General features: G+C 56.8%; 1 protein-coding gene across 5 annotated transcripts in view; it reads right to left on the reverse strand.

The window, feature by feature from the left end:
* SNX29 (sorting nexin 29) overlaps positions 1-16,177 on the reverse strand; it is a 478,644-nt gene that overhangs the window by 33,047 nt on the left and 429,420 nt on the right. For all 5 annotated transcript variants that reach the window (XM_082714096.1, XM_082714098.1, XM_082714099.1 and 2 more), the window contains one exon: positions 11,052-11,191. In XM_082714096.1, coding sequence (XP_082570222.1) covers positions 11,052-11,191 — 140 coding nt within the window. The remainder of the gene's footprint in view (positions 1-11,051; positions 11,192-16,177) is intronic.

The raw sequence follows: 16,177 nt of genomic DNA on the forward strand, positions 1-16,177 counted from the left end.
GACTTGCAGAGACCTTCCCCAGACAAAGATACTGGAGCAAGTCAGCACATGGAAAGGTGCTCCCAGCACCCGCCGGGAGGGTAATGCCCCCTCAGACCACGGCCAGACCCACACCTGCTGTTCAACGGCTGGGGATGAACACTGCGACAGGAGCGCAAGACCGAGAGCGGGCGGAGGGCCGGAACTCAGCCCCTCGGGAACGCACCCTCCTCTTCGGTACTGACCCCAAAGGAGCGAAAACCGTAGTCCCCATGAAAAGCACTCGAATGTTTACATTAGCTTGAAACTGTCAACAGCTGGGAACAGCCCAAGCGTCTCGTGAGCAGATCAAGTGTGTCACGTCCACGTAGTGGGACGCGCAGCACCGGACGGACCAGACCGTCCGTGCGCCCAACCTGCACGCATCTCAAAGGACCGGCGAGGAGAGAAGGAATCCAGTCTCCAGAGGTCACCGCGTCAGTCCCCGCAATGGCTGGAAAAGACCCAGCCATTGTGATGGAGAAGAGATCCGCGGTCGCCAGGGCTTAGGGCCAGGGAGAGCGTGTGACCATGAAGGGACAGCATGAGGGAGAGTCTGGTGGCGATGGATGTGTGTGTGTGTGTGTGTGTGTGTGTGTGTGTGTGCTGGGAGCCCAAATGCATATGTGCACTGAAATCAGACTTTGGCTCCGAAGGCAAGCAGGACTCCAATCAGTGCAGTGAAGATCCTAATGTGGTCCTTCCTGGAGCACAGTGGAGTGAGTCCCCCTGCTGGTTCATGGCGACGGGGAAGGTCACCCCTGGCCTCCTTCTACCTTCCCCCTCCTCCAAATCTCACAGTTGTGCACCCTGTACCCCCCATACCCCTCATGCACTGCCACCTCCTACCTAGAACAAGTTACTCATCTGGGTTAGTTGCAGAAATGGCCCCGATTATCTGCTGCTTTCTGCCTGGCCCTTAGCCCTGTGCCTCTGCAGGGCCTTCCCGCTGACCCTGGCCTCTGGGTGGGGAATGCCGTGGCCAAGGGCTGTCAGCACACAGGACGCAGTCAGGGTCTGGGGGTTGGGCTTTCCCTGTTCTGGCTCAGAACCTCCCCGGCCCCCGCTGCCCCATTACTCCCAGGCGAGGCCATTCTGGACCAGCCGCCAGCCAGCCAATCCACAGATGTGGAAGCCAATGCAGCCCCGATCAGCTGGCCTCCTGGCCCATCGCCCAGCGCGCCAGGCTCACTGAGCGCCACCAGGGGACCGTGGGGGTTCGCCACGCAGTATCCCCACGGCCGCAGATCTGGGCTACCTCACCCAATGGTCTCCATCCCCAGGTATTCCTCACAGACCTCCCAACGAGTGTGGGCAGAGCACAGGGAGCAGCGCGCTGGCCCACTGAGGACGCGGACAACGGACTGACCATACTTCTGCGACGAGACAGCAGGGCGGGGGCTGGGCAGAGAGGGGCCGGCTTCCTGCGGGCTGCCGTCTCGCCTCCCCGGTATCTGAGAACTTCTATTACTTGTTATTTCTTCACTAACCCTAAAATAGGATGGAGGTTATTGTGCCCAAAATAACCTAATCTGCTTCCCTTGCTCCACACTGAATTTTCAGATGCTCCAATGTTTAAAAATAAAAGACAGGAAGTAGGACAGGCAACTGTAATACTATCTAAGCTGCCAACTGAAATCATTTTGGGGACGGAAGTGAGAGTCTGAACAAAGGATTAAGTGAAACGCGACCACAGCTAAAATAAGTCCCCTCAGAGAAGCCCCTACTGGGCGACACCAAATGGAATCCTCTTCCCAAACCCGCGAGGTCTGTGCTCCTGGCCCCGTTGCACAGGTGGGGAAACTGAGGCACGCAGCAGTCATAGCACAAGCCCGCTAGGCAGTACAGCTGGCACGTGAACTGGACTGATCCAAGGTCTTGTTCTTTCTTGTTCATCTGGTGAGAAACTCCCAACAGAGCGTGGGCTTACCCCTTCTGCCCATCACACACACAGTCTACAGGACTGGAAAGGTCTGCTGCTCTGGGGGAGGAGGGCACGTGGCAGCTGGTCTCGGCAGTCTGGGGCTTGGTCATGGGCACGCCACCTTCATGCCGACAAGGACACAGAGCCTCAGCTCCCCAGATCAGCTCGACTGGTGTTTGCTAAGAAAGGGTAACTGTGGCGGGCAGACTCGGGCAGACCCACGCCGCCCCCAACGCTCCGTGAGTGCACTTGCTCGGTGCTCCTCGGAAAGCCCCGGAGCTCCGAGGCCTGTGCCGGTTCTAGGGGACGCACGCTTCGGCCGCGTAGACCGCAAGAGGGGCTGACGCCGTGACGAGTCTTCCAGCAGCCACAGCCCAGAGCGCCGCCTGTGACCCCCACGTTTGGCGCGTCAGCCCCGTCCTGTTGACTCTCTGCATAGCCCTCTGAGGGAGCATCTCTTACCCTCCCATTTTACAGACTTGGAAATCGAGGCACAGAGTCATTAAAATGCCTAATGTGAGACCACCCAGCTGGCCTCTGGGCCTGCAGCCTCTTAACGATGATGCCGCTGTGCTCCTACCTTTAACATGAAAGTCCTAAAACAAGGCACGTCCCAGACTCCAACACGATGCCTTGTTTCCTGGGGCATTGGTCATTTCTCAACCTGCCTTCCCAGAGAAAACCAAGAGAAAACCATCCGTGGCCTCATCACAGCAAGTTCTCTTGTGTAAAAAAGAGAAATAAAACAAGGAACTGTTCTTTGTCCGTCCATGACCTGCTTTACCCTCTGAGCGATGCTGGCTAAGCCAGAGGTCTGTGCGATCCGGGGACAGTGTTCCTGGGGCCGAACCAGGACACGGGTTCTCCCTTCCACTCCAGCTGAACAGCCCGGGTCTATCAGATTCATGAAGGACGAGCAGGGGCCGCGGCCCGTGAGTGGACCAGGGCGGAAGGGCGTGGCTGCACCCCATGAGGCCAGCACGACTCCTGAACAAGAGCGGGTCCTTGAACTTCACAGGTGAACACATCAGACTTCCTTTGTAACCCTAATAACCGGGGTCCAGTTCCCCAGAATAGACACAAGTGCCCTCCCAGGACCTGCAGTTCCCGGCGAGCTTCTAGAAGAAGCCCCTCCTGCCTGGCTGCGTTCCTTTTCCCAAGGTAAGCATGCATTGCCGGCAGGCACGCAGCGACGGTGAGGACGGACAGCCGCAGAGAAGGTGGGGAAGACTCAGGCAGGCGTTCTGCTGGCAAGAGTCGAGCCTACGGCTGGTGACAGAGCCCTTCCTGGGGATTCAGAACCTGCCCCTGGGGGGAAGGCGGCTGCGCCTGGAAGCTGGGCAGGCATCCCCTGCCTGTGCACCGTTCCAGTGACCCATTCCGAGGGGACCTCCGTCAGGACAGTGGGGGCTGCTGTGTCCTGAGGGCCGGCTGTCAGAGCGACCCTGGTCAGGATGTGGCCGTCATCGTCCCCTGGGATCAAAGGGGTGACCACCTCCTTCCACCCTGCGTCTCCTCGTGTGCCCCACAGGTCCGTCCTAGAAGCCTCCTGATACACAAGAGGCCACCCACGGCCACCACACAAAGGAGGTGACAGCTAATTTTGAACTCGATTTTATACTGAGCGCAGGGAGCTTGCCATCTGTAGAATTCGAACATGTGACCACTGGCCAATGGACACGCTAATAACCGCCGCGGAGAGCCAAGGCTGACCCTCTCAGGCGGGACCCACACCCCTCCCTGAGGTTACACCGCGAGGGCATCATTCTCTTAAATTAAGAGAAATTCTGCCTACCGAACTGGCGTAAGAGGGCGGGGCTTAGCCACATCCGTCAAAATTTGTAAACGCGCCTGTCCTCTGAGCCAGTGTGGCTTCTGAAAGTCAACGCTACACACCCGCGTGCTGAAATGGGTACCCACGGCACCACCCCGGGCAGCACTGCTGGAGGAGGAAAGCTCTGGAACCCTCTGCAGTGTTCCGCGAGGGCAGGGGTGGGATAAATCACGGAAGAGCCGGCGCGGGGGATACTACGTGGCTTTCGCCAGCCACGAGGCAGCTCCAGTCAATGAAAGAGGCAAACCACGGAACACTGCGCGGAATCTGGCTCTGCCTCACGGAAGCATGAACAGTTCCTACAAGATTGCATAAGCGGCTTGACGGGGACCACGGGGCGGGGCGTGGGGGTGGGCACAGGACTCAGTCCAGTGACGTGTGCTGCTTCATCTCCTCGCTTTCTGTAGCATTTCATTTTTTTAATACCATAAGTTTGTCACTTCCTCCAAAACGTCTGCTCCCCAGACTCCCCTTCCCCCGTGCTTCCTTTCTGCTGGTAAAAATAGGGACACACGTACACGCTTACTACGCGCTGGGCACTGTGCTAAGGGCCTGACACACACGCGCTCCTGGCGCCCTCAGGGCCCCACCCCCAACCACATGGAGGCTACGAATACCTCCATTGTACAGATGAACACACGGAGGCCCGGGAGAGCTTGCAACTCGCTCAACACCACACAGCCCGTCAGGGGCACAGTGGGGACACAAACCGGGCAGTGGGACACGTGACGAGCTCCTGTTGAATGAATGAATGAATGAATGAATGAATGAATGGAAGACATGCGGCCTGGTGATGTCGTGCCCCACACGTGTTGGCCCCCGAGCCCAGGCCCATGACCTAGTCATCTGTGCGACACCCCTGCCAACCCCTCTGCTGGCCCAGGGCCTGCCTCCACAGAGGAGGCACTCGGTAAATGTGTGTTGACTCCACACAGAGCCGACTCGGGGCATCTCTGCATCTGCCTGGCCTGGGGGGGTGCTGGGCGTGTCATCCAGAACTCTCCTACCTGACAGCCAGTCCTCGGACACATCGGGGTGTCATCCCTCCTCACCTGCCTTCACCACCCTGGCCAAGATGCCAACTCCTCCTGCCCAGACCGTACAGAAGCCTCACTACCCTCCCCTTTCCAATTTTATTCTCTACCCCACATCTAGAATGAAGCATTTGAAAATGCAAACCAGGTCATTATCACACCTCTGCTCTAAGCCCTTCAGCAGGTTCACAACTCACTGAGAATAAAGCTGAAAGTCATTGTTAGGGCCTCCAAGGCCCCTTACGGTCTGGCTCTCTGGAGTTCTCAGTCCCATTCCCCTGCTCGCTCTGTTCTAGCCACTCTGGCCTTCATCTGACACATCCAGTTTGCTCCTGCCCCAGGGCCTTTGCACTCGCTCTTCCCTCTGACTACACACCTTCCCCCAGAAATCTGCAAGATCTTCCCTCAGGCCCCTGAGCTCCTGATCATCTGATGGAAAACAACACTGTGTGACTCTAGGCTCTGACTCTGCACTACCTTTTCTCAAACACCTTCATAGCAGATACATTTGTCTATTTTTCAACTTCCCTCCACAAAGGCAGAGGTTTGTTGTTGTTTTAATCTTTTTTCTGTTTTGTTCTCTTTATGACCCCATAATATCCTCTATTATGACCTATTATATCTCTATTATGGCCCCATAAGATCTCTGTTATGACTCAGTGCTTGCTGAGTACTTAGTAGGCGCTCTGTTTCAGTGACTGGAAGAAAATGTCTGCTGAATGCAGTCTCCTTGGACAGGGACGTTCTATGTATCCACTCAGCAGAGTGTGTGTCCTGAAGGTGTTCCCGGGTCCCCCAGTCTCTCGAGAACTCGTTAGAGCTGTACCATCCTCTTCCTCCTCCCATTTCTTCTTCCTCTGTGAACGTGGCCTCTCCCCAGTCCCGACCAAGCAGAAAGAGATGGCGGAGGAGGAACATGATTCCGGGGTGGGATGCCTGGAGCACACAGAGGCCCCCTGAGTGTTAGAGCAGAGCAGCGGGTGGCCCTGTCACTTTCAGACAGAGGGACCTATTCCCCGTCTCCTGGGGCCAGCGCCCCCGGGCCACCACTTCCTCCACCTCCCTTAACAGCAGCCCCGGAAGTGGCCCGGCTGGGCTGGAGGGGACCGGATGGCATTTAACCATCATCTTTCCAGCGGAGCAACAGGGTAGCAGATGCACCCAGAGAGGGGCCTCTGGTGATGAGCTTCCACGCAACGGGGAGCCTTCCTATGGGACAGGCCTGACCCCTCCAGAAAAGCACAACCACCCGCACCCGGGCCAACCCCTCGGGCTCTCTGAAGACCCAGAGCTGAGCCGCCGCACCCGGTTTCCCCAGGGCAGGTCCCGAGTCACTGTCTGGAGCGGAGATCCCCAGCAGGGGAAAAAGGGACGGAGAGGCTGGCTTCAGGAATAATTCAGAATCACTTTAGGCAAAACACTTAAATTTTCCGAGCCTCCAGTGTCTTACTTACAGGGATAGATGGGTGGCTGGCTGGCTGTTTGAAGAGACAAGCAGGGAAATGTCCCCGGGGTTTTATCAGGATTCTCTCCTCCTTCTCGTGAGTCTCGTGATTAACAGCAGCCGTCACAGAGCAGACGCGGTGCTGCCGCTCTCACGTGCCCGCAAGGAACACCCCCACGGGCCAGTGACCCTGGCGACTCTTCCCTTTACCACACAAGACCAAATCCTTGCCCGAGGTCGCCATCCTCCCCTGCCGAAGAGTCGAATATTACGGACTCCAAACTCCTTACCCTTAGTATTTGGCGATCAGCGATTTCAAACTCCTCTGCCTTTGAGGGCCCCCGAACTGATGTACATCGTGAAGCCAGCCAAGGGCAGAGGCCAGACAGGGTGTTCGGAAAGGTGCCAGGCTGGGGATGCTCAACTCGCAATGTCACAGCTCTCAACCTGAGCCTCAGGCTCTTCCTGCTGGGGCACGGGCTGTGGTGTTTCCTCCCCAAGCTAAACCCCTGCTCACAACCACTCGAATTTCAGCCAGAAATACGTCCAACGGCTTTATGAGTAAATGCAGCAGCAGATGGGGTGGAGGGAATATCAAATATAAATTTGATTTATATTTGGGCAAACACCGACCGTACTTTCTGCTGAAAATTCTGTTGGGAATTTGTGCTGTGACCCACACTCTAACCCCAGCCTCCACCCCCACAACTCTTCCTCTCCCCTTCAGGAAGAGCAGAACACGAGGCATTTCCCAGAGATGAATTACTCTGCAGAAAACATTTTAATAATGTGCTAAATGACAGCACAACAAATCATTTAAGCCTCCACCGATTTTGTGGTCCAGGTCCGTGGAATGAGTTTTTGGATTCCGAGCCTCCCTCATTAACAGACTTTCAAAAGAGCACCTGACATGGCCCAGGTCTCCGGGGTGACATCTGCCACGCGCCGTGTCTTGGCGCCCACCTTTCCCTGAAGCGCGTGTTTCCCTGAAACACGGGGCTCTGAAGGAGGCCGCTACGGGGGCCGCCCCTCATCTGCTCAGCATCTGAGGGACACTCTGGTCCCCACCGGATGCACAGAGTTCAAAATGGCAAAGAAACAGCCCGCTTTCTACCATCCTGCTTTCTGCCGGCATTCGCAAGGCAGGCAACGGGAGGCGGAGAGATTTGGAGAACGAATTCAACCAGCTGATTCTCCGGCTCTCGGATTTGTGCAGATGGCAGAGTACTTGGAAGTCATGACGGCCCTCGCAGAACATAGTGAGATCCGGACACGTTAGAGAGAAACAACAACATAGCAACGTGCGTGCAAAAGCGGGCCCCGTTGGATACTGGACTCCAGGCTGCACAAGCCCTGAGGTTCTAAGGAAGACGGATGAAGGAAAATGGGCCAGTGCTACCCACTTGCTTCCATTCCCCCGCCCCGGCGCTCTCCCTCCAAGATGGAGCGGGACCACCTTTCGGAAGTTCAGCAGCGCACCAGCTCACGCAACCCGCGTGGGAGCAGAGTGTGCGAGGAACGCATCGTGAGTAATAGTCCGGTCCCACGTCCGCCTCAGCGGAGAAGCCATCTGAGTGGTGGCGAAGAGGCAGGGCTGCAAACTCAAGCCTCCAGCGGGGGCCAGGCAGGTAACGCAAGCGAGTGTATGAAGCCAACAGCCCAGTGCCGACAGCCAGGGCAGGGGAGGCTCGGCCAGAGTCCCGAAGACGACAGGAGCGGGGGTCTCCGTGAGGGCGGGCCAGCACGGCTCGACTCCGGCCAAGCAAGGCTGAGCGGGCTGGGCTGGGCTGGGCTGGGGATCCGTCTGCCCCAGCTGCCACCACCAAACACCACTGACTGGGGGGCTTAAGCAACAGAGGCTGATTTCTCACTGTTCGAGAGCTACGAGTCCAAGATCAAAGGGCTGGCAGACTGGGTTCCGGGTGAAGGCTCTCCTCCTGGCTTGTAGATGTCTGCCTTTCACTGTGTCCTCATAGGGCGGAGAGAGAGAGAGGAGTCTAGTACCTCCCCTCCTCCTCCTCGTATGGGGCACTAACCCCATTCCGTGCCCCTGATAACTTCCCCCAAACCTAATGACCTCCCCAAAGCCCTACTTCCGAATGCGATCAGACTGGGGCTAGGGCTTCAACATATGAATTCTGGGAGGATACAAGGGTTCAGCCCGTAACAGGACATGACCAATTCTGACACCTCATCTTTCCTGACACCATCTAATATTTTGATGTTGGTGTCACGTCAATGTAGACACACAGATAACAAAAGCCCACTGCACTGGTCAAACGAAACAGCTCAGAGGGGCAGGCGTGGTCCACAGGCTGCAGGTTTGTCCCGAAACATGGGGTATGGCGCTAGAAAGCCCAGGCTCCCCATGCGCTAGCTGGCTAGTCCTGGGGTCACGAGGAAACCTCTCTGGGCCTCAGCACTCCCCTCAGCACTTCCAAGGGACCTCGTCAAACTGGCAGGTTACTGGCAAGTTTATAAGGTTCCTCCTGACAGGTTCTCGGGATTGGATGAGATCAAGGAGGGGAACAGGCAGCCGGTGCCTGTGCAAGCGCTCAGGAAACGGAAGGGACAGGCAGTGGGCCCGTCCTTTGTCGATAAGCCCACCTCGTTCAGTAGCCGAAGGGGGTTTCTCGAATCTTGAAAGGACTGAAGAAATGTGCCAAGATTTATAAGAATCATTACGCTTTGGGGGGTTTATTTCCTGAGCTAAGAGAGTTGTGGTTTTTTTTTGTTTTGTTGTTTTTTTTTTTTTAACTAGAAATTTCTCAGGGCGAACTCTCCAGCAGAAGGCCAGACGCAGCTTTCTGCAGGCGCACACAAATAGGAAATTCCCACGTGGAGCGTCACCAGCGCCCGCACTGGGCCAGTGTCGGCTTCCACTGCCCCAAAACAAACCAATGGGCAGACTCGGACCCAGAATCCCAATTCAGTAAAGATGGAGGAGGCCGGGGCAGCATCATGTGGACGGCGAGGAGAAGCCGAAGGACCGAAACGCCTAATCCCAAGCGGGGTCTAGACTAGTGTCTACTCAGATGCCTGCTGTCAATGGTGTGTCATGTGCTCCAGTCTCTTACTGAAATTCTTTGTATTTTTTTTTAAAGCCTGTGACATCAAACCCTACGTTCTCTGTGCTAATTAAGCATAAAAGGTTTCTCCCTCAGCTCCAGTGAATGGCAACTGGCACGGCTGAGCTCGCCCCACACGGAGATGCACGTACAGTTTCCACCCCCCCACGGGCCAGTGTTTGCAAACACTCAGCCAAGACGCCGGGGCTGCACACACCCGGCGGGAAGGACACCAGCTTGCTGTGACCAGTCTTCCTTCCTTCTCAGATCAGGGTCTTACGACTGTCTAACTCGGTTTTCATCAGAAAATTTAGCCCAAACTCACAGGACTCAGTGACAGGTCAATCTCCAACACCATCCCAGCCAGAAGGCTGCCCCTAGAAGAATGGGAGCTCCCCCTGTGAGCTATTACAGCCCTTCTGAAACACCAAAGCCAAGGCCCCAGCATCACAAGGGAATGAGAGAAAAATGCAGTTTCCCATCCAATGCAAGCAGGAAACAAAGGTGCCTTTTACCCGAGGCAGAATACAGGCTTTGTCTTCTCACAGAAGCCCTGAAACAATTAGAAAAACAAAAGCAAGCTGCAAGCACTAAGGGGGCCAGTCAGGCCAAGTCTGTCTGGTTGGGAGTTCAAGTGTGACCGAAAGGCGCTCCCCTAGGACAGAAGCAAAGCTCCAGGCCTGAAGTGAGAGCATCACTGGTCCCCAGGACAGGCCCCCAAGCCCTGACCGAGAGCTAGACTACAAAGAAACTGATTTACCCGGACCCGTCACACAGACCCAGACCAGCGCTTCTCAACTAAGGGATCCACAGGTTTGCCATATGGGATTTTCCATCTTGTGTTTCCATATGATGCTAATGTTCTAGAAATGATATGATTATGTTCTATAGCATCTGAAGGCTCAACAAAAAACCAAAGGCTGCTCCGTCACCTCGGTCCCGATCCCAGGGTGTAAGTGGGTCAGGCTAGAGACAGACTTAACAGCACAGAGCGGACTCATGGGTGATCAGCCAGTGACGACACCTACGGCCACCTGCCCCCAGGTGTGGCGCAGATGTTCCCAGCAACAGAAGTGGAGAAGAGGGAGCAAGGACACCCGGGCGCCGCGCGTGGCGAGCGGAAAGAACCTGGTGTGTGCTATGGGAGCAAAGCTTTGGCTTCAGATGTGCTGACCATTCAGAAGCGTCATGATTTAGGAAGTGCTTCACACGTCAACAACGCCTTCCACTTTCTTTCCAATTTTCATGAGACAGAAGAACAAAAAATTTATACCCGATTTTAAGTTAGGTCACAGTTACATTATTTTCATAGTACTATGACTTAAGTCAGTGCCAGAGGGAGTCCGAGAATGTCTCCTTGCATCAGTTACCCACCGAGGCAACAGCGACGGACCTATTTGGTTCTGGAACATTCTGTGAGCTGCAGAGAAAATCAGTCTCTCCTTTGATCAGAAGGCATGAAGCAGAAAACCGCACCGGCCTAATTTAGTTGCAGACCTCAGCTCAACCACGCTCGAATGCAGACGCGCGGTCTCCAAGCCCTTCCTGCAGTCTGCAATATCGTGGCCCATGGCTCCGGGAGCACCTGGGCCCCAGCGTGGCGAGGACACACACACACACACACACACACACACACGCACGCACGCATGCACGCACACACCTCGCTGGCCGCCTCGGAGGAGGGGAAGGAGGAAGCTCTGGGCGGAGGGCCCGCGCGAACCGTACTTACACAAAAAAGGGCATGAGCTGCACGAGGGTCTCCTTCTTGGGGCTGGCGGCGAACTCGGGGGCCACCTGGATGACCTTGTTCATGACGCTGCGCAGGTAATTCTGGAGCTGCTTCCTCCGCTCCTCCACAAACTTGGCCTCCTGAGGAAACACACACATGCCGGCACGCTCAGGTGTGCTCTCTCCGCCCGTCCAGAAACAGCCCGAGAAGACCCAGCAGTCAGTCACCACCGGGCAGCAAGCTAATGTGGACGGAGCGACCGCCGCGTGCAGACGGTGCCTAAGGCTTCCCCTGGGTGATCACGCTGAGCACCAGGGAACATGTTCATGATATTCCTACTAAGAAGGGCCCAGTGGGTCCCTACGACCCCCTACGGGGTGCCCCTGAATGAAGTCTTACCACTGTGGCTGTTATGCATGAGCACCTACCACGTGATGATGGGGCCTAGGGACCGAACCATGATCCCAACGCTCACTGCTGTGTCACTGGCAGAGGTCACAGCCCAGCATGGGACACGCCAATATACCCGTGACCACACAGGCCCAGGTAATTGTCCGTCCCACCAAATGCCGCCTTCCAGAGACAGTGCTTAATTTGCCAACGTGGGAATCTTCCAAAATCTGAATCAGTCGCCGCTATTTAAGAAAGGTTTTATTTGTAAACTGTGCCTTCTCTTACAACACTAGGCTACGTGGGGCCACACCGGGCTGTGGCTGGGCAGCAGGGCTCCAGCAGCAGGCACGGGCTCCCAGGTCCATGCAGTCTCTCCAGCCCTCGGTGCTCCCGGGCTCCGTGCACCTGACTGTCTTGCTCCCACTCCCCACCCCAGCCCCGAGTCCTCTTGCCTCTCAGCATTATAGCGCCGGCCTCCCACATATGCCTTCTGGGCACTAGGACTTGGACCTGTGTGACGATCTACTGTCCCCAGGTCGACATCCCTAAGCATTTTGAAATGAGAGTCCCCACCACTTCTGGAGCCCACCCTGCTCATTCCCATCTGCGCTGGGGGCCCTGGCTTACCACGTGGAAACCCTGGCCAGCACCGGGAGAGACGGGAAACTCAGAGCCACGTGGGGGTAAGGAAGAGTAGAGAGAGGGCAGGAGGGGGAACGGGGTCATCTGTCCTCATGAGAACACCAGAGGAGACACACTCGGACTCAGGTCACATGACAGAGGAGGGAGCGGCATGTAGAGAGGGTCTGGGAAGCGTGGGCACGAATGAGGTCCCACAGACGGAGCGGGGCGCTCCCCCCGGCCCCCGCCGGCACAGAGCTCACCCCAGTAGGAGCTTGGCAACAGTGTGCTGAACGAGGCTGCTCTCAGAGGCGCCCACGGACCTGCCCAGCACCTGCCCTGATCTTGAGAGAAGAGCGCCCACAAAGCCCTGCCAAACCCTGAGCACGGCAGGCGGAGTCCGTAAGTGCTACTCGACTCAGCAAACAAAACTACAGGATGCTGGGTGAGAGCTGGATTTCAGAGAAACAATGCAGAATTTTCTAGTATTCATAACTCCGTATTCAATAATTCATGACTCAATAATTTCTCAGTATTCAACTACGTACCACACAATAAAACTTCCCGTGCAGTATTTGGGACATACTCGAACTAAGAAATTATTCATCGTTGATGTGAAATCCAGATCTCACCGGCAGCCGTGTTTCATCGGGCAGCCCTCCGGGAGCACCAGGCGGGAGGGAGGGTCACAGAACTGTGGATGGTGGCAAGTGCCTCCCACCCCAAGCCCAGGCTCTTTCCGGGCCACAGCAAGGTCTCGCCCAGGGCCACCCCCGCAAGCCACCCCAGTGTGACCCTCCTCCTCTCCTCAGGAGGGTGAGAACACTGACCACTGCGAAGCCCCCAGGAGGGATTCTGATCTCCTGCAGCCACCGGGGCGGGGGACGGAGCGCCCTGGGCCTGCGCTCCCTCCCTGGTCTGACCACCAGGTGCTGCTCCGCCATCCTGCATCACGGAGCATGAGCCTCTCCTCCTCAGGAAGTCGGAGAACGTGCCAGGTGAGTGCCCCATGGAGCTCCTGAGGCCTGGGTTCTCATCGGCACAAAAGCCCAAGAGGCCAGCCAGAGAGACTATCTGGCAGGACAACAAAGGAGCCCATCGGCCCCCGCTGAGCTCAGGGAGGTCTCTCCCCTCCCACCACACAGAGGGTTAGGCCACTCCAGAGGCAACACACAGAGACAGAGACCGAGACTCCTCATGCGCCTGTGGGGCTGGGCGGGCAACAGGATCCCAGGGGGTGAGGACACTCAAAAGGGAGGTGGGGGGTTGCCACCCGGGGGTCAAAACACCCATTTTCACTTGTCTCAGAGCCTCCTCTCACCCCGGTCCCACGGGCCTGGCCGCAGGGAGGTGGCAGAAAGGCTATCACCCTGGGAGAAGCCGACCCCCTTGCACAGACTCATTCTGCCTGAGGGCCGCACCCAACGCGGCAGCAATCTCACTTTGACAAGGGGGCAGCTTCTCCCGGAGCGATTCAGAGTGAAGATATCTGGAATCTTTACTCGTGCCTGAGCAGAAGCTCAGAAAGGGTAAGGAACGTGCCCGAGAGCTCAGAGTCCGGAGGTGGACGAGCAGGGTCCTGGGTCCTTAACCCGCCCAGAGTGGGAGCCACCCGCCGCCCGGAAGACATTCTTCGACTCCCAGAAGAAAAAGCTGCGAGTCTTCCAAACCACAGGCTTCCCCGAACCAGGATTCACTCGGGGTCAGCACTAGCAGAAGCTGGTGACCATGCGATGACAAGGAAGCCCGTCACCATGTCACCTCAGTGCCTAGGGGCCACACTCTCCCGCGGGTCTCTGATTCGGAGGTGCCGGCAACCAGAGTCCCACAGAGGTTGCAGTGGGCCAGGGAGGAGCTCAGAGCTCTCCGTGGGAGATGGCCTTTGTTCCCTGTCGGTCATTTCATTCTTAATTTATTACGGAAATTTCAAATATGGCAAAGAGCACAGCAAATCGTATCATGAATCCCCAGAAGCCTCTCTCTAATAAAAAAGTCACAACCCCTTTCTGTATTTACTTCATCATTACTACCTTTTTGCTGAGGTCTTTTACAGTAAATTATAGTCATCGTGACATCTCACCACAGGGGGCTGTGGCACGCCTTCCCGAAACCCGAAGAACATTTTCCTATTTAACCACAGTTCCACCAGCATCTCTAAAAAAAACGAATGCTGATTTGCTGGTGTGATCTCATACGTAGCCCAGGTTTAAAGATCCCAGTTTTCAAATGTGCCTACTGCTTCCGGAATATTTTAAAGAGAGGCTGTGGTCCATCCCAGAAGGGAGCTGGTGACTCCAGCAGGTTGGAAGCAACACTGTCCAGAACAGAGACCCCCCGCTCAGGGAGAGCCACGTTCTGACCTGCTGGTGAAGACAGTCCTACTTTTCCCACAAGCTACTGTGGCCTGTATGGCCCCCAAACACTAAAACCAGGGTGTTTCAGCCTAAAACCCAGATTCCTGGCATCCCTTGAAAAACTGAGCGGTCTTGCCATCCTTAGCTGCCCCCCTTAGCCCGATCCCCTGCCTGGCCTCCTTGGCCCCTATGAAACCATCCGAGAGACCTCACTGTGGGATGATGGCACCTGATGACGTTCCCTGCGGCAGGCAGAGCGCCTGATGACTTTCCCTGCGGCAGGCAGAGCGACCTGATGACGTTCCCTGCGGCAGGCAGAGCGCCTGATGACGTTCCCTGCGGCAGGCAGAGCGACCTGATGACGTTCCCTGCGGCAGGCAGAGCGACCTGATGACGTTCCCTGCGGCAGGCAGAGCGCCTGATGACGTTCCCTGCGGCAGGCAGAGCGACCTGATGACGTTCCCTGCGGCAGGCAGAGCGCCTGATGACGTTCCCTGCGGCAGGCAGAGCGACCTGATGACGTTCCCTGCGGCAGGCAGAGCGCCTGATGAAGTTCCCTTCGGCAGGCAGAGCACCTGATGACGTTCCCTGCGGCAGGCAGAGCGACCTGCGTTGCCACTTACTAGCTCCACCGTCAGGTGCCTAAACTGGGGAGGGGGAGCCTCAGGCTTCTCATCTGTAAAATGGGGCTAAGGATGGAGCCTACTTCACTGGTGATAACCTAGGCTAAGCCCAGGTGACGAAGTCATTGGCCGGGCGGCGAGAGATGAAGATTTGTGGATTTCCGCCGGGATGTTTTCCCTCGAGGCATTTCTGTGTGGACGGGGTGACGACCGGCAGGCAGACGGTGGGTGTCGAGGCAGGGGGCAAGTGCTACGAAGCTGTGAGCCACGGGGGCTCAGCGAAGCTCGAGGAAGTTTGCAAGAGGGACGGAGAGAGGGCTGGAGTCAGAGGAAGTCACTCCTGGAACAGTCCTTTGGCATCTCTTGGAGAAAAGACACGTCCGCCAGAGGGTCTAGTGGGGACCCTCGGGTGGGGAACAGACACGCCACGGAGAGGGAAGAGCAGATGCGAAGGACAAAGGCAGGAGGTGTGGCGGGCGGCAGAGGGCGGGCCCCGCAGCTGGGCGCAGTCGTCTGCGCGAGAGCAGACGAGCGGCGGTCGGGGTGGGTTGTGCACAGCCTCATAGACCATCGCAGATGGAAGCGGCCGGAGGACGGATGCAGGAGACGCGGGATCTCACACGCACTTAGGAATACAGCTCTGGGGGACACAGGCTACAGGCAGCCTTCAACGGTCACGACACTGTCCTAGCTCAGAATTCTACAATGGTTCCCCGTGAACTCTACCCATCCCCCCAACACGCGCAGCTAAACTGTTAGCACGGCTCAGAGGGAACGGCACAATGTGGCCACAGCACGCCCTGCCGACCTCACTTCACGTCTCCCCGCTCCCCCTCCAGCACCCACCCAACACTGTCAACCCGTCTGCCCCGCCCCCTGCATCACACACAGCCCCTCCTGGAGCCATATGACCTTCCCAGAGCTGTTCCCTTGGCCTGGAGTACCCCGCAATTTTGGTCTCTGTTCTTGTGCCACCACCTCCATGAAGCCTTCCAAGACACACTAGCTAGGGATGCCCGGTTTTCTTCTCTGAGGTCCTCACCGCTGCCTGGAACGGTCTCGCTGGCTTCTCCACGTCCCCTCATTGATTCTAAGTTCCAGAGAGGCGGGTCATTCCCTGTCTAGTCCCCCCCCC

Source organism: Mustela nivalis (assembly GCF_964662115.1).
Source record: "Mustela nivalis genome assembly, chromosome: 19".
NCBI lineage: Eukaryota > Metazoa > Chordata > Mammalia > Carnivora > Mustelidae > Mustela > Mustela nivalis.